The sequence below is a fragment of the Varroa jacobsoni genome, unplaced genomic scaffold (genome assembly GCF_002532875.2).
Source record: "Varroa jacobsoni isolate VJ856 unplaced genomic scaffold, vjacob_1.0 scaffold_1322, whole genome shotgun sequence".
In the NCBI taxonomy this organism is placed as follows: Eukaryota; Metazoa; Arthropoda; class Arachnida; order Mesostigmata; family Varroidae; genus Varroa; species Varroa jacobsoni.
Genome location: NW_019214224.1, coordinates 292879 through 320642, shown reverse-complemented (window position 1 = coordinate 320642; position 27764 = coordinate 292879). Strand labels below are relative to the sequence as shown.

At 38.0% G+C, this 27764-nt stretch overlaps 4 protein-coding genes, 1 long non-coding RNA gene and 1 other non-coding gene across 12 annotated transcripts; 2 read left to right on the top strand and 4 right to left on the bottom strand.

Annotated features, from left to right (window-relative positions):
* Positions 1–5374, bottom strand: LOC111268814 (carbonyl reductase family member 4). Its single transcript, XM_022848017.1, has 6 exons — positions 5150–5374; positions 4350–4490; positions 3877–3997; positions 3336–3482; positions 3045–3179; positions 1–2573 (listed from the first exon to the last, which is right to left on the bottom strand). The coding sequence occupies exons 1-6, from the start codon at positions 5165–5167 to the stop codon at positions 2392–2394; spliced, it is 744 nt and encodes a 247-aa protein (XP_022703752.1). The 5' UTR covers positions 5168–5374; the 3' UTR covers positions 1–2391.
* Positions 5375–5616: 242 nt separating this feature from the next.
* Positions 5617–5688, top strand: TRNAD-GUC (transfer RNA aspartic acid (anticodon GUC)). The gene has a single exon. It is a non-coding gene; the product is annotated as a tRNA-Asp (tRNA).
* Positions 5689–7370: 1682 nt separating this feature from the next.
* Positions 7371–8800, bottom strand: RpL36 (ribosomal protein L36). Its single transcript, XM_022848031.2, has 3 exons — positions 8661–8800; positions 8113–8287; positions 7371–7572 (listed from the first exon to the last, which is right to left on the bottom strand). The coding sequence occupies exons 1-3, from the start codon at positions 8669–8671 to the stop codon at positions 7438–7440; spliced, it is 321 nt and encodes a 106-aa protein (XP_022703766.1). The 5' UTR covers positions 8672–8800; the 3' UTR covers positions 7371–7437.
* A 138-nt stretch (positions 8801–8938) lies between these two features.
* Positions 8939–16406, top strand: LOC111268822 (transmembrane protein 115). 5 transcript variants are annotated; one of them, XR_002685425.2, is made up of 6 exons: positions 8939–11029; positions 12946–13087; positions 13269–13503; positions 14154–14544; positions 14850–15088; positions 15260–16406. XR_002685425.2 is itself a non-coding variant. In XM_022848028.2 (6 exons), the coding sequence occupies exons 1-5, from the start codon at positions 10857–10859 to the stop codon at positions 15034–15036; spliced, it is 1128 nt and encodes a 375-aa protein (XP_022703763.1). In that variant the 5' UTR covers positions 8939–10856; the 3' UTR covers positions 15037–15084; positions 15260–16406. The 5 variants fall into 5 exon arrangements, 4 of the variants coding, with proteins under 4 accessions (XP_022703763.1, XP_022703761.1, XP_022703765.1 ...); XM_022848028.2 differs by having other exon boundaries at positions 14850–15084; XM_022848026.2 differs by having other exon boundaries at positions 14850–16406.
* Positions 12915–14235, bottom strand: LOC147752314 (uncharacterized). The gene is made up of 2 exons (XR_015314385.1): positions 14144–14235; positions 12915–13121 (listed from the first exon to the last, which is right to left on the bottom strand). It is a non-coding gene; the product is annotated as an uncharacterized LOC147752314 (long non-coding RNA).
* A 186-nt stretch (positions 16407–16592) lies between the features above and the next one.
* On the bottom strand, positions 16593–27509 carry lt (vacuolar protein sorting-associated protein light). 3 transcript variants are annotated; one of them, XM_022848025.2, is made up of 18 exons: positions 27494–27509; positions 25326–25472; positions 24941–25058; positions 24488–24654; positions 24055–24177; positions 23588–23755; positions 23214–23417; positions 22893–22975; positions 22606–22690; positions 22336–22455; positions 21684–21795; positions 20887–21075; positions 20440–20648; positions 20086–20240; positions 19750–19879; positions 19236–19412; positions 18320–18490; positions 16593–17710 (listed from the first exon to the last, which is right to left on the bottom strand). In XM_022848025.2, the coding sequence occupies exons 2-18, from the start codon at positions 25455–25457 to the stop codon at positions 17534–17536; spliced, it is 2520 nt and encodes an 839-aa protein (XP_022703760.1). In that variant the 5' UTR covers positions 25458–25472; positions 27494–27509; the 3' UTR covers positions 16593–17533. The 3 variants fall into 3 exon arrangements, with proteins under 3 accessions (XP_022703760.1, XP_022703759.1, XP_022703758.1); XM_022848024.1 differs by lacking the exon at positions 27494–27509 and adding an exon at positions 26709–26816; XM_022848023.2 differs by lacking the exon at positions 27494–27509 and adding an exon at positions 26505–26612.
* Positions 27510–27764: the final 255 nt, after the last annotated feature.

Below are 27764 nucleotides of genomic sequence, written 5' to 3'. Positions count from 1 at the left end.
AAAAGGATCTTGTTTTTTTTGTTTATTTGGTGTGGAAACCTGAATTTGACAAAAAGTCTTCCACGACTTCACTAAATGAATCCGATAATGTACTATTTCTTTATAGTTTGCTTCGAAATTGCTTCTCTGTCAGTTAAAGAGTTCTGTAAAACTCTATGCATGGTAGATCATACGGCCCAGGCCGCGTGACCCTATTGCGGTCCGTTACGCTATGTGTATACGTTGATAGACGAAAAAGTACTGCCACCACAATTGATTTCCTCCAGTCTTAAATATAACTCGCAAATAGATAACAAACGAAAATGCTAGTTAAAGTTAGCTTGATTTACATTGTATGCCATATAAAGGAAGCCACATATATTCTAATTTTTCACCCAGCATCATTCCTTCAGACCGCTGGTTTCCCCTAGAAAACGTGTTGTCTATATGCCCTGGTTTAAATTCAAACCACAACGTGTCCCGAAGGCAAATACTACCCACTACACTATTACGGCATTATGACACTATTATGACATATGGACATATAGTCTATAACGAAATATACAGGATAGAATTCTAGAAGTCGAGATAATTTATTGCATTTCCTTAAGTATAATATTGATTAAAAATTTTAAGCCAGTTAAAAGTATAGTCATACAAAACTAATAAATATTAGAAAGCCGTAGACTTAGCCGTGCAGCATGACGTCCAATCAGATAGAGCAGATTTCCTTTGACTGACTCTGGCCGAAGATCCTTGAATGTCTTTTCGTATCAGCTTTTTAGTTAGGTTGCAGTTCTGCGCTTCACGCAGCTTGAAGGCTGCTGGTTAATTCAGAACGTTGATAAGCTGTGTTGATTATATTCGTAAATAGGTACATATTACAAATATATGCAAATAAACATAAAGTGAACGATGAAAAATCTATTTACCGTGTCTTATGTACAGCTACAGAATGGACGACATTGGAAAACAAACACTTAACCTGTTTAATAATTGCAAACATGATACGATTTCCGTATGTTTCTATCAAAGCTAACCTTTTTGAATAATCACCTCCGCCATGCCGTACCTTATAAATTGTGTGCATCATATGATGAAGATTTAGAGCGTCCACTGTTTTAAGCGAAATTTAAAATTCTTTAGAAAAAGTAATTGAGATGCCTTATTACGGTAGTGCGTTCTAGATCACAGAATCCGTTAATGGATACCACATTCAACCATAACTTTGGTGAACCGAATATTGTTCCTTCTATAATTTTTTTTAATCTTGCCACATGCATAATTTTCAAACATTAAATAAGTGTACGGCAGCATAGAAATGTCTACAAATGGAACTCGTAACAGCCTATCAAAAATTATTATGTTGAATAATACTCGACGCAGGCTTGCTCCTTACAAAAGTTGCGTTTTGCCTTATCATTACCAAGAAGGCAATACTTGTTCTCGTTAAAGTTTTCTCGGGTAACCTGCGTCAGCCCGAATCAAGTCATAATAATTCTTTTTATTGGGTACAAATATTACTATCTTTGCACGATTTCATATAGTTAGATAACAACAATGAATAATTCATTGTTGTTCGTGGTGACGTTCTTATTCCTATGAACTGAAATGATTATTCCTATGAATAATATAGAAATTGAGGTAATTAAGCCCTATGGTTAATAATTCATACAACATGCTCTATAAATGTCACCTGAAAATACCAGTATATTGTACTATAGCGTATCTGGTGCGCTCGTCGTGCTTTTTTTTTGTTAAGATTTTTCTTATTTTGCCATAACTGAAACCAATTCGATGATTATCTGCGTGCATTAAACCATAATTACTGCCGTTGATGGTTTATCACTGTGTGAATAATCCAGCTGCCTGTACAAAGCTGATTTCCTTTTTTTAAAAAAGAACAAACAAAACTGGTGGAATAAGATGCTGTATGCCAAAATCGGCTTATACTTCTGATTGCAGAATTATCGAGTTAAACGATTCCGACAAATAAAACTTTTTATGAAGAAGATGCACGACATAGTATCACAAAATAATATCACAACAAAAAATCTTCCATCGTTGGATTCAGCAAGCCATAAAAATTACTAATAGAATTTCGAAGTTTGAACATTCTTAAAAAGATATATATAAACGTGCCATGCAACATAAAGTTGTAACTATTTTAAATAATGGACGTTTATATTTATGTCTAACCCTACACTTGCAGGTGCAGCGTAACAATCAAAAAGGAGCGGCGTAAGTTTTAAATAAATACTGAGCTGTCATGTTAGTACTACGATCAAACAACAAAATGTTTTTTCTTTTGAAGTAATTTTTCAATAGGACAGCTAACAAACATTTATTTTTTTTTAATAGTGGCTAACATTATACTATTTTTTCCTAAAAATCTTGTCCATTCATTTTTATCTACATTTGAATACTCAGTCCACCACAGACAGGCACATCCTGTCCAGTAATATAGCTGGCTTTAGTGGCAAGGAAATTAACTACTCGGGCGACCTCCTCCGCCTCCCCAAGTCTCCCCAAAGCGATCTGGGGCTTAATGGCTGAGACATTAACACCTGATATCATATCAGTAGCGATTAGGCCTATAAGACAAAAAAACACGGACACATCTATTAGTAAACCTTCCTAAACCAGAAATTCCGGTTTCATAATTGGATGCAAACCGAAATCATTCGAATCGAAGGCAGTAAAGGCAAAACTCGAACGAAATTACTGCTGAGACGAGGGATCTTAAAACACAAATTTTGTTTTCGGTTTCATATGCTGGGAAAAAGCATCTTCATGGAGTTCTTATTTCACACATACCGTCCGACATTAAATAACTCTATTATAAATGTTTTCTTTTCATTAGAGAATTATTCATCGGAAAAGCGTGATATCATTAAATGTTTGCTATAAAATGCCTTACATTAACCTGGATGTACTAGATAAAAACGGGTAATTTAAATCATATCACCTTTACATACACAAAGCTAACGCCTGTTGTTTCTATTACCTTATTGTGTGGTTGCGCTTACGTTATCGTTAATCAATTGTGATAATACATAATTTACCTGGTGATACCATGTTGACCCGAATGTTCTTCGATGCAACTTCTTTGGCCAGCGATCTGGTGAACCCTCCTAGTGCTGCCTTCGAAGCAGCGTAGGCAGTTTGTCCCGAATTACCCCTATGGCCGACAACACTTCCTACGTTTTAGAGCGGCGCGTCAAGGAAACAACGAAACATAATTAGACGGACATAGTTTTCACAACACTCTATATGTTTTAAAGATTCTCTACACAAGTAGCTGTTGGTTGAAAATAGAGGCTCAATGGTTCTGCAAAAATGTATTCAGTACTTACCGATGTTGATTATGCTGCCTGCTTTTCTTCGGAGCATATATCTAAGAACTGCACGTGAAGTAAACATTGTACCAAGGAGATTGGTGTCCACTACGGATCGTATCTCATCGGCAGACGATTGGACCAACAGCTTATTCATTGAAATACCTGTAGTAATGCAATATTAATAAAGAAATGATAATGTAAACTACAAAATGGACTGTACCATTTGACATGCTCGGCTGCGAGGCACTAAAATATAAAAGTTACAAAGCTTTGAAATCTGTAGGCTTAATCGCTTTTATTTTGATAATCGAGTAACATGTATAACACCCCTAATTTATCTATAATGAACCTTTTTATATTATTATATTATATATTTATTATATTATTACAGGATTATATTATTACAATGCACAATGCTCAAACAAACAAGCAAATGTGCTTAAAATGCTATATCTATTTTTTCTATGGTCTTTCCTTTATTCTATAGTTTTCAAAAATCTAAGCAGCTTAGTAACATTTTACCTAGAATAATCTATAGTACAATAAGAATAGGTACCAGCACAATTCACTATGACATATATGGGTCCGTGTGACTCTTCGATATTTTTTACTGTGCTTTTGACTTTATCTTCATCTGCTATATCGCAAACTTCGGCATGCAGGTCCCTTCCCGGAGCCTGGAACGATAAGGGCAAATAATGATTATCTAAGACGTTACGTATAAAGAGAATATTTTAAGTAAATACACCCCAATAGGTGAGCATGTATTTGTGTCTGTACACTAACAGCAAAGATAAGTTTTTTTTTTTTTATATTCTTTACTAAACCTCAAAACCAATAGTTGCGTTAAGCTCCAGCAAAAGGGTAGTGGAGTAGAAAAAGAAAATTCACTTCTTTAGAGAATTGGCTCTTGACTTTCTCAATCATCAAGCTTTAGCAATATGCCTAGGTTTTAATTTCACTCTATTTTCATGGATAAAAAAATTGAATATTGATAAAATACGTTATATGGTATGAACCGTTGCGAACCTTTTCGTATGATATCCATTGAAGATTTTCTGGTTTCCTACCAACTGCAACAGTTTTCCAGCCTTCCAGAGCGAAAAGCCGAGTACACGCGGCGCCTATACCTCTTGAGCCTCCGAAAATAACTGCCACCCCAGATGATGGCTGAAAAGAGGACATAAATTGTACATGTTGCCAAGACGCCCACTTAGGCATAACAATATTGCTTTTTGCGGACTTCGGTGTTGCTAAACTTAATTTAACCATGCCACATGAAGATAAATATCTTTTGCTTTCCACTCCATATGGACTCTGGGGCAAAACTGACACTTAGGTACTTCTGCGGGTTTTGTCAGGTTATGTTTAACCCTTATGTTATGTTTAAAATATATCAGAAAGCTGGAAAATTGTATCCTCATGTTCCACATATGTATTGGCCAACTACACACATCAAACATGTATATTCCTAATTTCCCTTATGCCTTAATACAGATGCTTTTAAAAATCCCTAAATTTTTTTCAATAAAAAACAGCATTTAACGTCATTACAGAATGTTATTTCACTTTTATCGGCTGTTTTACTATTTGCCTGATTAATAATCAACTTTAACGCCGCACTTTCATTTGTCTTTATACTAAAGATCTACGCAAGACAAATACTCTATTTGTACGCCTAAGTATTAGGATAATTTTTATAATCTAATAAAACGTTTAGAGAGTACAGGTTAGCATGTCTACAATTATGAATGACACCATAAAATTCAGTCAACCTCAATATCGTGTCAATAAATTTGCTGTTGTCTGTTTATCGTCTGTTTACAAACCTTCACAGTTACTGCCATGGGTAAAGCTGTTCTCACTGTAAGTCACTCTGCTGGTTTGTTACTTATTAAGAAGAAGAACTAGCATCTTATTAAGGTTAAACTATTTGACAAATAACGCACAAAGTTATAAAAACTAACGCACAAAACTATTAATCCGGACGATGATCTCCATCATAACTTCACGGCTTTTCGGCAAAGTGATCATAGTCGTTATCTCGCGAATGCTCGTTCAAGATGATGACATGATCAATGTTTCCAATTTCGTTCGTATGCTAGAGATCGTCATAGATACAAGTTTAGTCAAAAACAATTACTTTAGCGTAGAAGAATCGAATATATTTTATCGAATATACCATGGAACCTAAAATTTTAATTGATTGAGTAAAATTCTTTACTTAGATCATTTTCGTTTGGTTGAGTATACTTCGACATGGTAGATGTTCTTAGAGTAAATGCACTCGTCGTGTTCCTCGTTAGTATAGTGGTCAGTATCCCCGCCTGTCACGCGGGAGACCGGGGTTCGATTCCCCGACGGGGAGAACTTCTTTTATCATTATTTCATCTCATTTACCCGGCGTGAGGTATGACATAAGTACAAAATAACAAAAAGTGCGATCAAACACGTAATTATAAAAAAAATATATTTAAGAAATCGTACGAATTATAACGATTGATATTATAGGATATATACGAAGGTAATGAGGTTCTGCACCGGTCGGTTTTCTGATAGCCAGAATTGTTTAATGATATAGATTTATCATTCAATATTGTTGAGGCTTGATTTTTCAACTGGACAGGCTCATATCGATTAATCCTCAAATAAGATTACGCAATCTGTCCGTAAGCATATCCGGCCTATCTAGAATATATATATGGTTATAGTAATGATTATGTATATGGGCTTGAATTACACGCAAAATTCAGTACATAGGTTACCATAGTTAAAATTTACGTTTTTCCACAAGCGTGAAATCATGATTAGGTATATCCTCAAGGCTGTTGCCGGAAATGATATTTATTACTGGAATATTAGAGACGGATAGAATTGTCATCACAGAAAATTGGAACGAAACGGAACAGCTAAGCAGTAACGCATGATACTTGAGCCTACAGTAGATTTCTCCTCGGATGCACTATACAGGCAAATCTGTCAAAGCAATCCATTGATTGACAATTGTATGTCGTACACAAATAAGTAGCAAAACTTGTAACTTTGCAAAAGTAGCCAGGTACTTGGTCCAAAGGCGAAGCATGTGTCAATTAGATCCTAATAGCTCGTTTCTTCGTCAAGTCTACTTGTGGTTTATTAAAAAGACACCATCCAAGTAAGGCCTGATGTAGATTGGTATATATGTAGGTGTATTAATAGATATCTTGTACAAACCAATGTATTCAATGAGTGCCATGTGCTGATTCTATTTCCAGCTCTGATAGAACTTTATAATTGAATTTTTTGATGAGACATTATTAATCGTAACCTTGTTCCGATTTTTCAGAGCAGTCTGGAAAAAGCTTCCTACATTTAATCTAATTCACCAATTTTAAGTTATCAGATATTATGATTTCAAAGGTTATCATTCAAAAGGTCACGAATAAATGAAACAATGATAAACAAGTTACACTACCTGCTAATTTGAACAAACAAGCTTAGACGGTCCAAATGTTTCGAGTTTTACGTTCAGCATCGCAGCTAACATCAAACGACTGGCTATCATGACAACACGAGTTGTGTCAACGCTTGGGTTCAAATCGACGAAAGCCTAAAGTCAATTAAATTGGAATTTAATAGAAGTAGTAGTCTGAATTTAACTAGCAAGGCTTCATCCGAGCCGTAAGTTTGGTATGCAACACCTATCTCACCTTAGCTTGCAGCCTGAGAGATTTTACTTCAAGTATCACTATTTTTCTTTCTTCTTCAGTCTTTTCATGCTAAAGCTTCAAAATGGGTGTTACGACCTTGGGATGCCGAAGCGCATTTTGAAGCTTATCACTCAAAGGAAAGCTGTGCAAGTACGTGTGACATATAGTCTTTCATGTGTACTTGAACCGTTTGAATATTCCAATACAATTCGTGCTTAAACACGGCGTTCGTCGTTGTCTACCGCCATCATTGATACTTGCCAGAATCTATTGACCAATCAATGCTAAACCCCTTGTCTACTCTATTCACACATTTCTGATTTCATCCTTTTCTAAACACTAAATGAGAACACTGTTGAAATACGAGTGAAAAAACGACGTCTGATTATGTCGACATCGCTTTTGGCGAAACGGGTCCGCCAGTTTATTTACTTATGGCCAGCGGCTGCGGCCTTCCTCTGTTGGACGAGGACATTGCTCAGCTCCTCTCTTTTCCTCTTGGCGCGAAGGTGGGTGCCTAGACGCTTTTTAAGGAACTTAAGTGCGCGCTTGTCCTTAGACACCTAGAACAGTAATATAACAAGAACATCAATGTAAGATTTTTTGTCAGCAACAAAATCTGATCAGGTTTTCAGAAATGTAATCGATAAACCCATGCAAATCAAAAAAGAGTCGTATACCTTACTGTCTACTCATAATTGCTACATAATATATCAAACCTGACGCATCTGAGTCCTCCGAAGTGTAATGAACATTTGTCAAACAGCTCTTTGAGCTTATGATTATTATTATTGCTAACACGTGTGTACAGTGGAAAATTGCTGCTTGGAAGATAATTTTTTTTTGTAATTTGTTGGTCAAACAATTAGACAGATTTCTTGTATCATCATTTTAACCCTATGTCAATTATCACTCACAGCCGCGTTATAATACTATTTGGCACCAAAATTCTGTGTGAATAGTCTTGGGCAGATAGCGGAGTAATGTTGAAAAATGGGGAACAGCGCTTACCTAAAGTACGTGTGACACAATATTACACATTCCATATTGTAACTGTATCACTGTTGTGAACACTGTCATTTTCGTATGATCTTTAATTTTACCTTAAGCAATTCGATAGCTCGACGCTCGTACGGAGCGTAGCCGGTCACTTCACGAACGATGTCCCGTACGAATTTCGCATGCTTCGTTAGTTTGCCCCGCTGGGAAGAGGTCCTCGGGCCATGCTTGTTTTTCGTCACCTTATGGCCCTTGTTCTGGCCAACAATCAAATTGTATCTGAAACGCAAAAAAAAAATTATTAGCACATAGACGCCGTCGTTGTTGTGGTCTCTGCAAAGAACCTTGCTTAATCCTCATTAACTCAAACATCAAATACTTGTTCAGTAACTTTGTATATAAAAACATATTAAACCGATTTATATGCGTTTCTTTATGAGCACGGCTTTGCAGAATTGGATTTTGCTGTCTTCTGCTGAGTCGTAAGCATCAGCATGCTATTCGACCATGCGGGTATTGACCACACTGCAAGATACATCTACGTCAGCAAAAATTACACGTCTTTGGGCAAATTTTTAATCAAAACGTCTAAATTTTTGCGAATGCAATCTTTAGTTACTACACTAAATTCCTCTGCAAACAGAAAACTCACTTTAAAGCCATTTCCACGTGGATCAAGTGACTCCCGTGTAAAAACACTTTCAGGAAAAGAAAGATGGCCGTTCAGCAGACGACAAGTAAGACCGCACCGAAACAACGCGATGTATCCAAACACGGACAAATTTAATTAGCAGAACGCAAATTTTTCTACGATATTATTCTGTACCAGGTACACTAATTTATTTTAAACGTCTGTCTCTTTTAAGACAATAAGCGTTTAACATAGTGATAACTATACATGGGCAAACTGTTGCCAAAAAATCACAAGTGCTCAGCGCCCTCCCATAATCCCATGCATCGACATAAACACAAGCTTTATGCACAATTACGGTTGTTGTTGATATTGTTGGAGCTGCGATATCTCAAAGTCGTCTACATGCCTTATATCCTGAACCAACGGAAGCTATTCTAAATACTTAAACAGACTGACAGACGGATTGTCTAGTTAGATTGGTCTTCTTGACTGGACCGCTCCTTCCAATACACGACCCCGCCGTATCCAAGGCGATTAATATTGCCTTTGTATTAAGGCAAGTTGTTGGTACTGCTCCCTGGAGTTGCAAAAAGCTATCAATTGTATTAGATTTTTTGAAAGGCACACCAGTAAGCTGCCATATTCGTCTGCCCGATTGTTTCCGTGCATCGTCAGTTCTGTCCAGTCGAAACGGTGTGACGAAACCTCTTTTCTGCAGAATATAGGTAGTTTTCCTCCTAAATGTGATTCTAATAATCGTCTGTCCGGCTGCCTCCTTTGCGCTTTGTTGGTGTCGTATTGAATGTTCTTCCTTTTGAATTATTTTAATAACGGCAGTGCCAATCAACGCAGCAAAAAAGCAGTCATTGGATCAGAGACATGTAGGTGGAATACGCGATCAACACTTTCGTGCTTTTTACTAGTTGTGGCAAATACCATTTGACAGCGGACAAACCGGACAAACAATAGTTTTCCAGCAACAAGACGATAAAACAGCTGTAGCAGCAGCAGCAGCAGCAGCAGCTCACTCATGGACAACGCAGTCGTTCCATCGCACGGCCAGGCGTGATGGGCGATAGACTTTGTGTGTTGTTTGTTACCGGTCTTAGCGACCGCAGTAAATTCTGCAGCGACACGGGCGGTCGTGGTGGCAACAGGTATCGAGTCCAAACGCAATAGGATGCGATTTTAATCTAAAAATCTTAGGAAATTATAAGGCCGTTGTTTGGCGGCAAGTGTCGTTTTGTATTGGAGGTTGCAGATTGCAGCTTGCTTTCCAGTTGCGCTTAGGCGTGCTCACACAGTGTGTGGAATCGGCTGCTAGGTCAGTTAGCCATTTCGGAAAGTCAGCGGGATACGCTTTACCTAAAAACAAGGATCGTTTCGACGCAGCTGTCATCATTGCCATCGTCGTGTGGCCATTGGGTTTTTTTTTTTTTGTTTGCTGACTTCTGGCTGGTTTCCTATCGCTCTGTAAAAATTCGTGATGCAGACGTGACAGCCTGAAGCTACAGCGTCGGAGAACAAACAACAACATCAAAAGGAGAAAGAGAAGGATCGAGTGCCGCGGTGTAACGTGCTTTCAGGCAATGGCGCTACGGTGTAGCTTCGCTTAACGTCCCAATTCGAAAATAGATGATGGTCCCAAGGCGAGGGCACATCGTTATCAATGAAGAGAGTCCCCGGGTCGCCTGCGATTGTTGGTGTTGCCTCCACTCAATTCAATTCGTTGTATGAACGACTTCGTCAACATCGACATAGCCAATATAAAAATGGCAGAATCAACTACATATAGTAACTGCGGGTGGAGCTGTGGTAAAATGATAACAGTTTGAATTGGCGAAAGGAGCGGAGATCATCGGCATCAAAAAAGCTAGGGAGAAGCTGTATTGTCACGGCGAGTGGCTGCGCCACTTCACCGATGAGTTCGCTGATTCGTGCGTGTATATGTGTGTGTGTGTATGAGTGTGTGGAACATCTGCGATCATCTGCTCCATCTTCGTAGTTTGGTTCAACTGACCTGCTGTCTACTGATAACGGTGCCGTGTGAGTGAATTTCTATGCAATCCGAAGCGACGAGTAAGAAAGACGGACTTCTGGGGTGAGAAAACTACACCGTGAGGTTGTCGTCGAAAGGAACAGTCGCTTACAAGTGATAATAAGTTATTTTCAAGAGGAGACCTCTTCGGAGATAGACAAAACACCCAGTCAGTGATGGCCTCTGGAGTTCTGTCACGAAATGTGGCCTATATCTGGTCACAAGTGTTGGCTGCCACTTCCAGCTGTTCCGGATTTGTTAAGGTTCTTAGCGGACTGCTTATTTTAGGTTACTTATTCGCGTGGGGTTATGGCCACGACCTAGTGGCTCATGTTGGCGTTATACCCAGGTAGGTCGGTCAAGACAAACGAAAAACGATTTCAACAACGATGACATTATACATAGTATATGGAATAAAAATAACTGTGCAAATCGTCTTAGGGTCTATTCTAAACTGCATTGGGCCTCGTCAGGAGGTACTGTAGCTCTGACTTAGCAACAAGCGTCATTTCATAACTCAGTTTCGTCGTCGTGTTTATACTAACATCGACAGTAATGATTGCAGGATTTCTTTGGATTACGGCTGAGAAGGGATACGAATTAAGAGCGGTACATGTAGTCGGTGGGCGGAACATATATATGTTTATGGTGCGAATTAATTATAGCAGCCTTGAAATAAATAGAGTTCGGCTCTTCTATTGGGTTCAGGTAGGCTCTCGGCCGACGTACGTGGGTCGGTCCCGCTTTTGGCCAATGGATCAAAAATAGACTTCAACGTTTGACAAACAGACTAAACTAGCGGGCAGATAATAACATGTTTTAATTATAAGTTGAGAAAAAATATATACACTATTGGAATGCAGAACAAAAGTGGAAACAAGTTATGTATTCAATGTGCAGATCGTCCCATTTCTTTGTACTTTATCACAGCGACATTTGAAATGCACAGATGCAATTTACCATGGACTGTTATGAGTGGGTTGATCAATGAGCTAGCTTTCTGAAATGGCACATTAACAATAATATGTCACGCGGGTTTTCGGTGTACAGCGTATTTTGCCTGCATGATGGGAAGTTTCCGTTCCCTGGTTAGTTCAAAAACTGTTCACTGCACAGGTACAAAAATAGAATGTAAAGTAAAAGGATGCTAGAAGACAACGTTAAATTATGAGCTTTGTGAAATCTGTTAGCTAATAGTAGAGTTCTAATTCATTTGAAAGCCGAATCCAGTTGCAGCGAAATAGTCAACAAACAAATAAACAAATGTTAGCCACTTCTGTTCTGATTTCTGCTTCGATTCCGTCTTCTAGTAGCGGTCGCTAGAGGTCGCAGTTCACAGAGAATAACAAGATAGTCATTTTTATTTACAAGCTGAAATAGCAGCGTGACATGCTTAGGGCGATTAGTATGGAAAGCTCCGAAAGGGAAATGGAATGGTTAATGTGTTTACGTAATAACATGAACGGTAAAGAAGCATGTAAATAGTTGAAGTATTCAGGTGGCGTAGCGACGTAAAGCAAAGTATGTTAAAAGGTTAGCGGGGTCTTTTCTACAAAAACATGTTTAAATATGTGTAAAAGTCAAAGACAGGTAAACGAAAAAACGTACCTGCCAAATCGGTCTACCAGCAGTAAGTACAGGATTGTATGTCAGGACAAAACTACAAATATGTGTTTTGTATGTACGGAAACAACTTGTATGATTCGTTGTATATACTAAACCTATTAGGGTTATTGCTCATTCTGCCATTACTTTATTTTTATTTTTTTTATTATAATTTATTAATATAACGGTATCAATATAGTAGAGTTGAGTATCTTGTAGGTTATGTAGTGTTCCAGTTTAACAAGTATCGACAAGCCAAAGGAACTAATATAATTATTTTGTTATTAAATATCATTGAATAGATTATACGTGCTTATCCTAGAAACGAGTTTGCATTCAGTTTGAGTGATTTAGGATCAATCTTTTTTTAAGCCTTGTCAGGCGAGTTGTCTGCCAGTTCAAGGAGAACTTAAATGAACGGAAGTACCATAACGTCGATGATGCACAGAGATAATGAAAATAACGTCTAAGAAATAAAAAAAAATGTCAGAGACCAACAAAAAGAAATACGCATTCATCTACGGCTACGCAGATTTTCTTAACATCTGTCATCGTATTTGGTTAATCCGATTACGCGCATTATAATATATGATACCCGCACGTATTTAACAATAACTAGACGGAACTCAAACGTTGTTTTCCTTTTGATTTTTATTTCAGTGAGATAATGCCACCGAATTTCGCCGTTTGGACGTTGTTGACACATTGTTTCTTTGAAGATTCGATTCTTATGTTAGTGGAAGATCTCGTAGCTATTACACTATACGGAAAATTGGTAGAACCTTTGTGGGGTAACGCAGAGGTGGGTGTTTCCATTCTTCTATTCTTTTCCTTAACTGTAATGAATAATGTTCTTATTCTGTTAAGTTTCAAATATACTTTATTCGATCTATATATATAATAAGTAAGTTAATCTAGCCGCTTAGTATTAGAATGACGAAAACAATTATTAATGACAATTTTATATTATTGACTTTCCGTAGGTGGTGTTATTTTTCTGCGTAGTCAACGTGTCGACAGCTTTTCTGTCTGTGGTGTACCTGATCGCGCTGTATTGGCTAACGGGTCACACGGCCCTGTTATTCTCTGTAACCGTGCATGGTATGGCAGGATATATAGCCGCTACATTGGTGGCTGTTAAACAATTAATGCCTGATCATGTTCTCGTGACGCTTCCGCGTATGGGAAAGTTACGAAACCGTAACATGCCACTAAGTGGTACGTTCTAGGATCTGCGATCGACCAAATTATATGCAATATACAATAGTATATGAACGTAGTATATGAACGTATGATAGTAGTTAATTAGAACAATCATTGACATCGGATTGGGGACAGAAGAGAATTGTTGAGGATACTAATGCAGCTGCAAAAAAGCTTATTAAAGTTGCACGGTACGGCAGCAAATCTGTAAAAACAAGGCTTGATGTCCTTAAACGACATCTTCACATTGATGTCTGAAACAATGAGTATACAATGTTACTACGGTCAGGTTGATTTGTTTTCTCTAAAAGGAGATATCTGATGTAATTTTCTTGCAAACGGTAATATTGCATAAGCAATTTTTTGTCACTTAATTCTCCTCACAAGTTTTAAAAGTCCCCCCGAAAAAAGAAGTTCATATCGTAATTTCGTTTTCTAACTGAATGTGCAGAGTGACGGTCACGCGGTATAGAAACCTCGTTCTTAAGCATTACTATTGTTTTAAACAAGGAGGATAAGACACATTTCGATTGTGTTTATTGGCTCTTCTGTTCTTTCGATAAGGGAGTCACCGAAAAGCTCTCTATTTGCTTACTTTTCTAACTATTTAACGATGACTGTGCTTCATAAACGTTTTTCTTCTCTCTCTACTAACTTTGTTTTAGGCTTTATGTTGACTGTCATCTTGTACGCTGTTGGTTTACTCCGGCCAGTTTACCCAGTCATGTTTTTAGCGGGGTCTCTGAGCGCTTGGTTGTATCTTCGGTTCTGGCAGGCGCACCCCAATGGCAGTCGAGGCGATCCAGCTGAACATTTTAGCTTTGCCCACTTCTTTCCAAACGTCCTACAACCGCCTGTAGCCGTTCTGTGCAATTCCATCTTCGATATGCTCGTTCGGATTGGTCTGTGCAGACGACCCGTCAAAAAGTTTAACATAGCTCACAGCATGGCGCCAGGAACTATTTCAATACAGATGCCCGGAGCTGCGGTAGGATCCGCGACAGGTCCTGCGGGACTTACGCTACCCCCGTCGGCAGAAGATGCCGAAAGGAGAAAGTGAGTCACGTTTAGCAGGATGCTTCACAGTAACCCAAGTGCATTGAAATAAGTCGGTATTAAACCTAAAATTTGTCAGAGCAACGTTTGCGTTCATGTATTTTTCAACGGAGAGTTTACTTAATAAATAATCTGCTGTAGACCAAATATAAAACACGGAGTGAAATATTTTAAGCAATTTCGGCAATAATGCGACTGCCATTTCAACCTGATTAGTACTATAGCTATCGTTCCAGAATAAGTTTTATTATTCAAACATATTTCTAATATCTTTTTGTACATACTTTTAATCCATGTCATTTTAGGCAAGTTGCGCTGAAGGCGTTGAACGAGCGGTTAGCTAAAGGCGGCGTCGGCATGTCAAAATCCTCTTGTCCTTCACTTGTCCCTCAAGGAAAAGTTTCCAAAAGCAGCGTCGGGATGCCCAGTGGCGTAGGCACAAGTGGGAGCGATGATTCCAGCAGTAGTAAGGAACGTCTGGTTGACGTTTAAAAAACGGTTGGACAGTGTTGCATCGAGCGAGCAAAGGATCATAAGCATGTGTGTATGTGTGTATGAAAACCACAAATCGGCACTGTGCACACTTTGTAACGAAACAAATAAACAATTAGAAAACAAGTGATGACATTCAAGGTTAAGGCCAGGAAGCAGGATAGTTATTTAAGGCTACATTGACGACTCGTAAACAAGTGTTTTTTGTCTTGTGTTTGTACAGGTTTCAAGAGAGGTCTTTCGCATCGGGCTTTCCATGCGGTAACCTTGTCGGGTTCTCGTGGACTTTAATTTCATTTTTCTTCTAGTCCGTCGTATTTGATAATTAATCGAATTAGTTACTGCTGAAGCATGTTTCACTTACGGCACACTAAAAGATTAGCTTTGCGAAGCGTTGTAAAAAGAAAATTATGTGAAACACATGTTTATAAAAAGGGATTGAATCAGCCTTTTTGATGGTCTAAAGAGCAGAGGCCATTCTATCGACGCGACTAACGGTAACAAGGTGTGTTGCTATACTCATCTCACCGTTGCAAATTTTGGCGACTAATTTGACCCTCCGATCGACTGCTTCGAGAATTCGACTCCGCTAGCAGTGTACGTACATACTGTCAGATCAGCATGCAATGTTATAAATTACAATATCTTTATACTGTTCAGTATACTACAAATCACCATAGGCAGAGAATAATCTTCGATCTGCTATTCTCCGATGGATTTTAATGGGATTCATGCCAACCTTTTGCGGTATTCTGCAGAATGCACAACCTGGTAATGAGTGTCCGTCGGTTGCATTAGGAAGACTTTCCGAAAAAAAGCCGCGTGACGAAAGGGACTGCAATCATTATATCAAGCAGTCGTTTACATGATGAATAAATCGGGTCAAACGAGTAAATGAACGATTTCGGAACGGTTCGTTTTTAATAATATATAAGTCAAGTCATTAGTTAGCTACTAATTAGACATGTAATGATGCTAAGTTACTAAACAGAGATTTAAAACAAGAATCGTGAAGGAAAGTATGCTGCTAACGACAATGTGTTGTTTAATAAGTGGTGAGAGATGGATGCTATTGCTTTGAGTGCTTGTGGAAAGTGGATTTAATATACGGAACAGCCGAGCAACAGAAACTACTCAAGAGAGAGACTTTAGAGGCATGTTAGATAAAACTGTGCGTATATAACAATTTGACGTCAATACAGAACAAGTTGATCGAGTACGGACACTATATAAACAACACAGACTTAATGATGAGTTGAAATAGAAGTTGCAAAAGGGATGTATTATATCTGAATGGTCGTTGTGTACATATGTTATTTAATAATTATGATTAAAAAAAAAATATATATATATATATATATTTGTAGTAACCAGTGGTTGTTCTTACTTATAGTTAATTATTTGGTTATAATTGTGATGAGATGGTCTTGATAGTATGAGCAGCAGTGAAATGTGAAGGCACTCAAATATGCAATTGCTCATTGTGGAGTGCCCACTCATCCAACCAGCAGACGTCCTTAGTACGGTTCCTATTCGTTCATCAAAAGAACAAGATCTTAAATGTAATATTTTTATTTGTAAAAAACGGCTTTACACACGAAACTATACTTTTTCAAGGGCCATTCACACACACATGCAGTTTTATACTGCCGATACATGCAAATATTAAACTTTTCAGATAAGTTATAAACGGACTAATCATTTCACCATATTCGCACCGTATATGTACATACACGAAAAATTAATTTTTATAAAGAGTTAGATTTTGCGAATATGGTTAATTTACATTATTATAATTAGAGTACTGATCATGAAGATGTACTTCGAAACGGATCTACCAGGCATCTTCTATATTAAAGAAATAATGATTTCCTACTAGAGCGGCAACAGCAGCGGTAATAACAAAAACACGCTGGACTCAATTGCTGTCGTAGCCGATACCGCACTGCTACCGTTATAGATTTGAGAACGGTAGTAGACCGTTTCGATTCTTCTGTTTCTGTCTCACAAATTCGTTTATCTTTTGATATCCATGTACACGTGAGGATAATGCAATCTTACGATTTACGAATCTCTCTTATTCAACGAATAAGAGTGAGTCAGAAGAGAGAATGGCCAATAGCCTTGTAAATTGCAGTGTTGCATATTCTCTACCAGTTCAATAAAGACGATTCTAGGCCAAGGCTAATTTAAGCTGCCACTGAACGAGTAAAGACAGCAAAAAGAAGACGTTACTATTCAGAGCCTTTGATGTTAATACTTTTCCTGTTAAGCCACACGATATGCTTACATCAATAAGTCTCCAGTATCGCTTCTGTATAGTTTATATGTTGTTAGTGACGTCGGTGCTTATAACTTTAACAATTCGTTAACATTAGACTCCATGTTTGTTGTACCACGTCCGCCGTCTGTCCTATGTTATACTAACAAAAATTTTGATATTAACAGTTTCTTCTCTGCATCTTCTTGAAGGATCAGATGTATTTTCCTTGTCGCACTAGTTGTTGTAATATTCAGAAAAATCACTGGCAGCACTGTTTTTCTTCTGGCAAATATAACAGGTGAGTTCGTCTTGACCTTCGAGACAGGGCATGTGATAAGTATGTTTGCAAGCGAAGGTTGCTGTCCTCACGCTACGAGACATGTCCCGAGATACGATCCGATGATTGCATATCTAGAGACAATAAAAATCAAGAACAGATAAAGTATATGTCGGTCTGCTAATGACCTTCTGCAGAATCAACTAGTAAAAATGTCAATAGATAATGATGTAACTTACGATGCTTACTAGAAGAACAACTGTAATTTGATTAAATTTAGTAGCGTTAAGGTCTATATTGCATCAGGGGCCCCCTGACAGTTGGAAATAGATGTTTTATTCTATTATCGAGTTCGAGGTCGTGCGCTGTACTTTTCAAACATCGTAGAATAAAAATACTTCAGATTGTATAAAACACAGGTTTGTTTTCAAATAATTCTTGAAATATCGCACACAACTTAATTATTCTAGACATGGTATAGTCTAATGGATAGTTATATACATGTGTGTGAATGTACTTGTCGCGCTGCCAGATAAGCACATGTAGATAGAAATTGAAATACTACACCACCTAGCTTCCTAGCTTTCGGAGAAAAGAACCTCAGGTTTCCGTAGGCACTCTACCAAGGTTAACCGATGGATAAAAAAACCATTGATTCAGAGAAGTCTTTTGTTATGCATCCTTCATTTACTAATATCTACAAATGGACAAAACAGCAATAACAAAATCAAAAATCAACTCACTTCGCAGACAGCATCCTCAGTTACAGAGATGCCTTTCCGTCGGACGTCGTGGAGCCTTTCGAACATCGTACAGCGATTACTCTCAAAAATCTTATTCGAGCTTCCTCTTAAAGCAATTTGTAACTTGAAGTCATGAAGGATCCGGACTAAAGAATCGCGAAGATTAGGAATCTGTAAGTGAAAAATGATAGGACGTGAAACAGATGTAATATCATTGATTACATGCGAAAAACATCCTCAGCGTAAGATGCTTACATTGTACATCATAAGCTATTGTTCTGGACTCAAACTAATGCGGACACTATTTTGGTCGCTTCGTGGAAAAAAACAGACATCTTTTAGCGGATAGAATCTACTTCGTAGTTCCAACAAAAAGAGAGATCCTATCAAATGTAGTGGGTACTGCTAGCAACTGAATCTTTAAAAGCGTCACTCGTAGTCAAGTAAATTAATCAAAAAGTTAATGAACATTCGCTTGGCATTCACTTTGGAAATTTTTTACGGCTTCATTCAACAACTTGAGCAAAAAAACTCATGCATTTTGGAACGGTTACCGTTTGATTTACTTTAACAGTATGCAACGTAAAAAGCTTTAAATACAGCTTTCAAGTTAAGCCTTAGTGAAAGTTGTATTTCGCATGCACTTCAATATACTTGTGCTTAAACACTGGCAAATAAAAGTAAGAACCCTTAAATCATATGATCGTTGGACAAAAATTAAGTAATTACTCTTTACCGTATAGATATTTCTTGTATTCCCTTATTTCGTTTTGTCCCGTCCTTTCTTCTCTTTACTTCTTCCATATAACCTTCCCCCTCGCTACCCGGTACCCAACTTTGGTCCCCTTAATTCTCTCCTCCATTTGCTCCCTAGTCTAGGCTTGAATAAGATAATCTTTTGTATATTAGATTGTACCTGGAGACCGGGCGGAATGGCTTCAATAACACCTGTCGGATCGATATAGTTTCCGATACGACTTAAAAGGACTGTAAGAAGGTCAGGTTGCTTTACGCAGAAGGAGGTCAACACGGTCCATAGGTCTTCCCGGTCTTGGTCTTTGCAAAACTCGATCGCTTGTTCCACATCCCTCAGCTTGAAGGGTAAGTATCGATGAAGGAAAAACGTACCGCCAATCAATTAGTTGCTAATTTACAACTTCTTTTTTTTCTCTAAAAAAAAGAGTTTAGCTATTTACTAGCGACAGTGCACTAAATGTCAGGCCGAGAATCGGCAATTTATATTGTATATCTTATTCGATACTTATTAGTTAGTTACAAGTTAGTGCTTGTAGCGTAGACCCACTCGCGGTAAGACGCTACCGTACCTTGTCGAAAAATCTTTTTTTCTGAATTTTGGCAATAATTTTAAGCAAGATATAACATATTTAAAGGGAGTTTTTGAGAGACCACTAAAAAATTACTGGGCTCACCTCTTCGGTGATTATTGCCAGTGCCTTTTTTAATGAGCCCATCCGCTCGTAAAGGTATGCGGTAGCACGCAGATGTCCATTCTTCTCACAAATTTCGAGGGCCTTCTCCAACGAGAACTTGTTTGACTTCCTGAAAGTTGCGATTGCGCATACGACTAGAATAAATGTACATATCCATAGATGTCATATTTGATTTATAATTAATCGCGTGAAAAACGCGATTAAGTACTCTAAATCTATGGTGATATTGGTAGATCTAAATTTAAAATGCAATATGACCTATTTACTTCTTTTTCAAAGATCCAGAAGGGCGCCAAGTAAAAATTAAAAGCCTACCTAAAAAATTGTAGCAACGCGAATTCACCATCCGTTGCAAAGTGTTCCATTAATAAGTCATGGAACCCTTCGTCCAATGCTTGTGGATCCTTAGTGAATTTGCAAAGGAGGTACTCGAGCAAGTATTCCTTATGATGCCGCAGCTGATCGCTCACCTAGAAACAAGAACAAAATACCATTTGCGCAGCCATATTCATTAGCAGACAGTACTTGAGCTGATTATAAAAATATAACGGGCAAAATTCACAATTATTTGCACTGTTATAAACAGTAGTAGATGCTGGTGATCATCTATTTTCAACGATGAATTTATTCACGATTGCTAGAGAGAGCAACTGCATCATTTATGCTTGCCTGCTTGACAGAATAGTAATTATGCTTGGCTAGGAACATTGCGGCCTCTTTGTGATCAACTTTCATGAATGGAAGAAGGCATTGAAGAAGCCGATCCTTGAGAAAGTCAAACTTATTATGTAGGAGGGTAATAGCTTCTTTTCCCAAGCCTATTTTTAGGAAAATGTCTAGTGCATCCGCGTATTGACCCTGGTCAGTTTTTAGAAGACCTGTCACAAAAGACACAACAAAGGAATTAGAATTTACTTTTCCGGATATAAAGCACGAACTAAACTCTATTAACAAATAATATAGTTATATGTATGATTTAGAGAGCATAGAGTTGGGCATTGCCAACAATCCACGAAATTCATAATTCGAAAAAATGCTGCATGTAATATTTTTTATGTACAATGTATCACCCTATTATCCATCATCATTGGTTAATCCATAGTACATATAGCTCACCGATAGCTTCCTCTAGATACACATCGGGGGAATATTTAAATCGCTCCTCAATTACGTTCTGAATTGTCTCTAAGGAGTAAAGTCCTCTCCATCGACGGATCAGATTCGGTAGCTCGTTAGGTCGCGTGTGTATGTACTCGTTTAAAATAATTTCGTACGCCTCCGAACTCAGCTTTTTGTCGCGTTGGCCTAAAAATCATTAATCACAATCAAATATATCCCAAAACTTCGATTAAGGCAGCTTTTTCGTGGCGACACCTGCACGATTCATTAAGAAAATGGTCGCCTAAACGAGATAGCTTACACCAGGTAACTAGGCGGACTCGCTTGGACGACTTCTACCGCACCCTTGTTGTCCGTTCCCTAATACTACAAAGACCCACTATATTCATCCACCTCATATAGCGACGTGTATTTGGTCGCTAGCATGTAAGGAACATATAAGTAAGTCTACCGTAAATTCCAACTCTCATTATCGGATCTCGCAGACTGTACAATGTTTGCAAGGACCTCTTTAATTTAGTAAATATAAATTTCACGAAAATTCTAATAAGTGTATTTATCAATGGATTACTGGCAAGATTTTTTCACGGTATTTATGAGAATATTTTTAAACAAAAACTACCGTTCTATATTCTTTATATCCGTTTTAACTTATATTTCAATAATAATTTCATAAGTGAAGTTTTTTTAATTATTGCTATTACAACGTTGTGTGATTAAGCATTTAACAAATTGGTTCGATACTTTAGTATCTTGTTTATAAACATTATGTTTAATATTAACTCGCAACGTACACGGAATATAGTGTGCAACAGTATAGCAAAGTCTACGGTTGGCCAGTGAGAAAACCTGATCCTCCCAATGGTCGGTTTGAGACCCGAAGATCCTTTGAGCCAATGGACCAACCTAGAACACAAAAGCCATTATTAATTTCAGAAGTCGCTGTCGTTTTCATTTAAGCTCGATTTCGTTCTGCTTACGATTGGTGTACATTCTCGTTAGAATCACGTAATTCTCGACGCTGAATAGGATGGTCTGTACTGAATTAGTGAAAAGTTACAAGCCATAACCAAATCACAAAACAACATATATTTGTATCTATAATCGTTGCACATTATAATATATATATATACATATGTATATATATATATATAATAGATAAGACCTTCCTTGCACACTGATCATCAGTCTCATAACTAGTTGCATAATAATATAGAATAACAAGGAATATACATACACTTTTAAATAAATGCCAAATCTCCAATAAAAAGTAGTTTCTTTTTATGCTAAGTTTTGAAGACTTTCTCCTACGATTACACTTCTTTGAGTTAATGCGACACAAATAGTAGTACCTGCGAGGCCAATAAGCTCGGACTGTTTAAATAACAGACACGGATAAAGCGGAAAGGAAACCAATACAGAGGCAATTCCTGCATTTTCTTTTACCTCTGCATAGCGTTCAGTTTCCAACAGATGATTAAGGTAAGATTTTCCTACAGAAAGTTGTCCATGTCGCTTGATTTCGTCACTGCAATTGACCATCACCTGCATTGCTTCTTCGTATTTCTGTGTAAATGATAATAAAAAATGTGTGATTCTTATATCGTATGAAATTAACGAACATATATACCGGGTCATTGCAAAGCACAACTACCCATGACAAATATCAGAAAAATTCCAAACGGACCTAGCTAGAGGCGTGTAACCTAACTTTACCTTTTCTCCTATGAGACGATCAATGTGCTCGTCTTTGTCCGCAAACCGTATTACAACAAGTTCCGAATTACTGAGAATGAAGAATCTGCACACCAAGAAAACAGCGAGGATGGCACACTATTCAGTTACTAGCTTACGTAGATTCACCTCTATCGAAGTCATTTGAACCTTTTAATAAATCCCTTTGTTCTCACTTGATTTTATAACAATATCATGCTACATGACTACCAAACTTCTTTTCTATTGACTTTTGATTTGAAGCTTCTAGCTGCACCTTAGTTACGCACCTCTGCTCACTGGTCAAACAGTTCAGCATGAAGTTCGTGCGTAGCTTTGAGGTCATATTTAACGGTATCCTGTTGGATGATAACTGAAAGGATCACAGGTCATATCCGATCAGAGGTTTCCGATCTGTTACAAAAATCCTTCGATACCTTTTCGTCATTTTTAATTACGCAATACGATATTCATTACATATAAATACAGTGCACCATAGAACTTAGTCGTAGTAGAGAGCACGATTGAATCGTCGTTTAGGGCGTGCCGATTATGTTTTTTGCCGCATGGTTCGACTTCAACGAATGGTTAGTTATAGGAACTGCGCTGACCTGTGTACAATACTTATTGTGCGGTTCGAGCAGCTGAAAAAGCATTTGAGTCGTGTTTTCCCAACCGTCGGCCAATTTTTCCGTGCCGAGGATAGCTATATTCGAGCCGAACGGAGCTAATCCACAAACAAAGATGTCATCAGTAGTGAACATCGATGATATCTCTAGGTAGAAGCTTGAAGTAGACGACTGTGCTCGTATCATCTCGTCGTTTCGGTAAAAGCAAACGGAAGAAAGCAAATCGATGCAGATAGCCAATCAATGTGACATTTTCAATAATGAATAACATTGTTTCTTTTTGATTATTGACCATTAACCAAGCATATTTGATAGTTATATCCAACATATGGAGTTTAGTTGAGCTGATCAAATACCTTATCTTTGATATTGCACAAAGAGATACGATCTGCCCAGCCGACGAGCAGCTGACGCTCATCCATCCAGGCTAGTCGAGAGGGGTAAAATTCGGGATGACGTGTTGGCGCCTGATCACGTTTAAACTTGCAGATCACAGCTATATTTGTCATGTCGAATACAACTACCTGTAAAGTTGCCGGAATAATACATAAGTGATTATGTTAAGTTTTATATCCTATCAAGAACGTCCACACTGTATGTAAATAGAAAAATGCGCTTTAAGCCGAATAATCCAGTTTTTAGCTCTAGTAAAGAAATAATTAGTCTTAACAAGCTAGGCTTATCGTTTCGGCACTCTCCGAAGCAATGCTTAACGGCAGAACGGTACCGAAGGGAGAAGGCAAAAGTTGCATTATGTGCTCCTCGGTGAAACATACGCGCACTTATCAGTCGACTATAATGATTAAAGTATATCTATTCTTACCGATATATCTGTAGCAAAAGCTGCAAAACGACTATTCCAACTACAGGTGCGTACAGCGCCTTCACCCTGGTGGAGGATGGAAGTCTTGTAGTGGTTGAAGAAGTTCCTCTGGTAATATATGATCTGTAATTAAAAAAAGATAAGAAAAAGAACTAATATATATACTGGCAAAATGCTTATTTTAGAATCAATACCATCGAACGTCTTTCTTCAGGCGTGGAATAAAAAAGTATTAGTTTGAAAAATCTATTGAAGGATACAGAGGATTCTTCGTTTGAACGATGTGCCTTCAAATAAAATGCATCCATACACAACATACGACAAACGTGATTGAATATATAGAGTGCAATAAATATTAGTAAAGGGTCATCATTATCTTAGATAAACCTACAGTTACCCGAAAGTTTGATATGGGAAAGTATATCTAACTCACCTTGTCAGTACCGATAACAAATCGACGTTTACTATCACTCGAAAAGTGTGGGTGTAATACGCAGAAGTATACTGGCTCATTAAATTGAAATGAAATATTAGTTTCTTGCGAGGCCGTACCGTGCACGGCGACATCACCAGTTTCCGCACAAGATGCCATATGCTCGCCTGAAAAGCGTCGCAATCATATTATGACTTACTTGGTAGTATTTGTTAACGACGCACATCGCTGCCGGTAAAATACGACCTGCATCGAACTTGATGGATGGAAGCCATTTAAAGGGGCATTTTTTGGTGAAATGTCTCCGCTAAATACTAGCGACAGAACCTCGGAGACATGAAATAGATTATTGTTCAGTTGCAGCATTGCTTGTCAATCGAGTAAACCTGGGTGTATGCATGCTGTTTAAAAACACTGTATAAAGTATCACTGAGTCTGAATTCAAATACAGACCTTTCTCATCGATAGAGATGTGGCTAACGGGCGTCGTATGGGTGGTTAGAGTTTTCGTGCGGTTACCTTGATGGTCCAGTATGTGTATGTTGCCAACCTGCGTGCCTACTAAAAGAAACTTTACAACAAATGTGGCACGAAATGATAACATTAGGATATAGCGACCGGCAAGAGCTATAAAAAAAGGTACAGCCACGCATTTCCAAGGTAATCAATCATTAAATTTTGTGTCTTTGGTCATCATACGTAGCAGACTAATAAACACTTGTGAATTTGATTCACCTTGGCGTTTACAGAATATTCAACTGTAAAAAAACAAAAATTCTATCAAATCAGTATGATTTCAGGTGGTCATAGGTTACTCCAAATCGTAGGCCATTGATACCTTGTCATGTACAGCTAAGCATGACCCGCCCTCAACCTCGAGGAGACGCTGCGCGTCATACGACAGACGCTTGAAGTGGAGGGTTTGCTCTTCCTCGTCGTCGTCGGACGACGCACCTCGAGAAGACACCATCTTCGTCTTTGCTGTCTGAGAACGACATAAATGATCATGATTAATTGCCGTACTAACAAAATCATAAGATGTGTTCAGCCGAGGAGCCATAACGCATGCCGAGCGATGTTTCTATTAGCGTGACAGGAATAGTGATGGGATTGGTTCCTAGTTATTTCAGCCACACTACTTACTACTCTGTAGCTGGTGGAGCAGAAGCCGTTTTCGGTACCATTAAGTGTATTAGGAAATATGCTATGCCCTCAAATGCTGACCTATAGATACATAGTAGCCCAGTGTTATTTTCTACTTTGTTGTTGTGATGTCTAAAGCTTTAGGGCCCTTATTCATTAATCCTACACGCTGTCACAAATGTTAAATAGATGTTACATTCTATGACTTTGGACCATTGGACTTTTTCGATCCGGCTGAATCATTAGTCATAAAATGCTATTTTCGAAATATGGCTAAATATTCTTTAAAATAATGTTTGCGCTTGGTGAATCGAGAAGACAAATTGGCCTTATTTCATTTGAGTTGAGTCATTTTTTTTATCTACGGCTTCATGGATTGCGCTAAATTTTGAAGGGGCATAATTAATAGCGCAGATATTTGCAAATTAAATTTTCTAGACATTCGATGATGGGTCATCAGTGGAATGGCAGTAATAACAACAACTACTCTACCATCCAGAAAAAAATAAATGCATTGATTAAATAGCAGACGTCTGACAATTTCGACATCGATCAATTGATTGGTAATCATATAACAACTAACTAATATCCATGAGAATACGAAAAACCCGCAATCCTACGTATTTCGATTATTTTCACTTTAGTTGTTACGTGCTATCAACGACCAGTAGACCCTGCGTCGTAGATACCTCTCACTTTACGAAGCGCTAGAAAATGAGATTATGCGATAGCTGAAACAGTCGATGAATTATATATAAATTAGTAGCCTAATAAATATATAGTATATAATCACCCGCGGTGAGGGCAGTAAACAAAGACACTAGTTGGGCCAAGTCGAAAAACCAACCTAACTACAATTTGGTTCAGCACTAACCAAAGCTTCCGGCTGAAGATGCCCTGCTGGATAAGCTTTTACCATTTTGCGTAGGTACACTGAATAGTCCTAATCTTAAAAGGAAGACTTTTTTTCGCATACGATCCAACCGTTTTCTTTTCATACTGAACTCAGTATCCCCATGTTGCCTAGATGTCAACACATTAATTTATGCTAATTCCGCATTACCCATCACTGACGTACCTCACGTCGACGTTATTCACTCAGTGGCAGTGGCCAACAAATAACTCAAAACATGTTTCCTTGTAGCGTCGAGAAGTACAACAGCTGACTGATCCACCCTCTGTAGGGGGCCATTTTGAAAGACGGAAACTTGGCGGCAATTTTGTACAGATCTCATTCGTAGAGGTAACCAACAGATGCAATAGAGTGAAATGTTTCGCTTTCTTTCACTTTTTCTCTATTTATGATGTCTATACACACGTAGCATCGTTCACTACGGGCTGATACAAATGCTGATTGGCTGATACTGATTTCAAATCATAACATAACAATACAAAGAACATTGGAACGGCCATATTGTCAGTTATAGTCAAATGCAACGTATTTGATTGACGAAAGATTTGGAAAAACATAAGTGGTGGGAGATATCACAGAAAGTACTAGAGATCATTACAGATATATATTTCATATTTATAAGCGTCTATTATTGATTTGCGAGATGATAATATCTGCTAGTTACTAGATCACAATAGGTAGTTGTAAATTTCAAAATGGGGTTTGCCGGAATTCACGATACAGAAGAGTATCCATCATGAACGAATATGCCTGTATATTTACTTTTTAACGAGGTTTTATTTATAAAGCTACTTACACATCTTGCGCTGTGTTTTCAACTAAGTAAAAAAAAATTATTGATATGATTGCTTTACTCATCTACCACATTTATTTTGCATATTTTATCTTGAAGACTGGCCTGCTTATTATTCAAATCATCTACTTAGCAAACAAACACTTCACCTACTAACCCGTCATCAAACCGGAAGGTCCTGTCGACGACACAGAAGCACTACGAAAGACAAGTCATTTATTGAAAGCCTGTAAGCCTAAAGGCTCAAAGCTCTACTGCTGGATATTCTTGGCGTTACGAACGTTAATCTAGATCGGATGCTGTAAAGGCCTGCGTCAAACGTGCACAAAACATACGCGAACAAGAACAGCTACAACTCGCTGAAACTATTTACATACACAGACGCTGAGCACAAAGTAAGGCCAGGGGGGGGGGGGGCATAGAGTAGT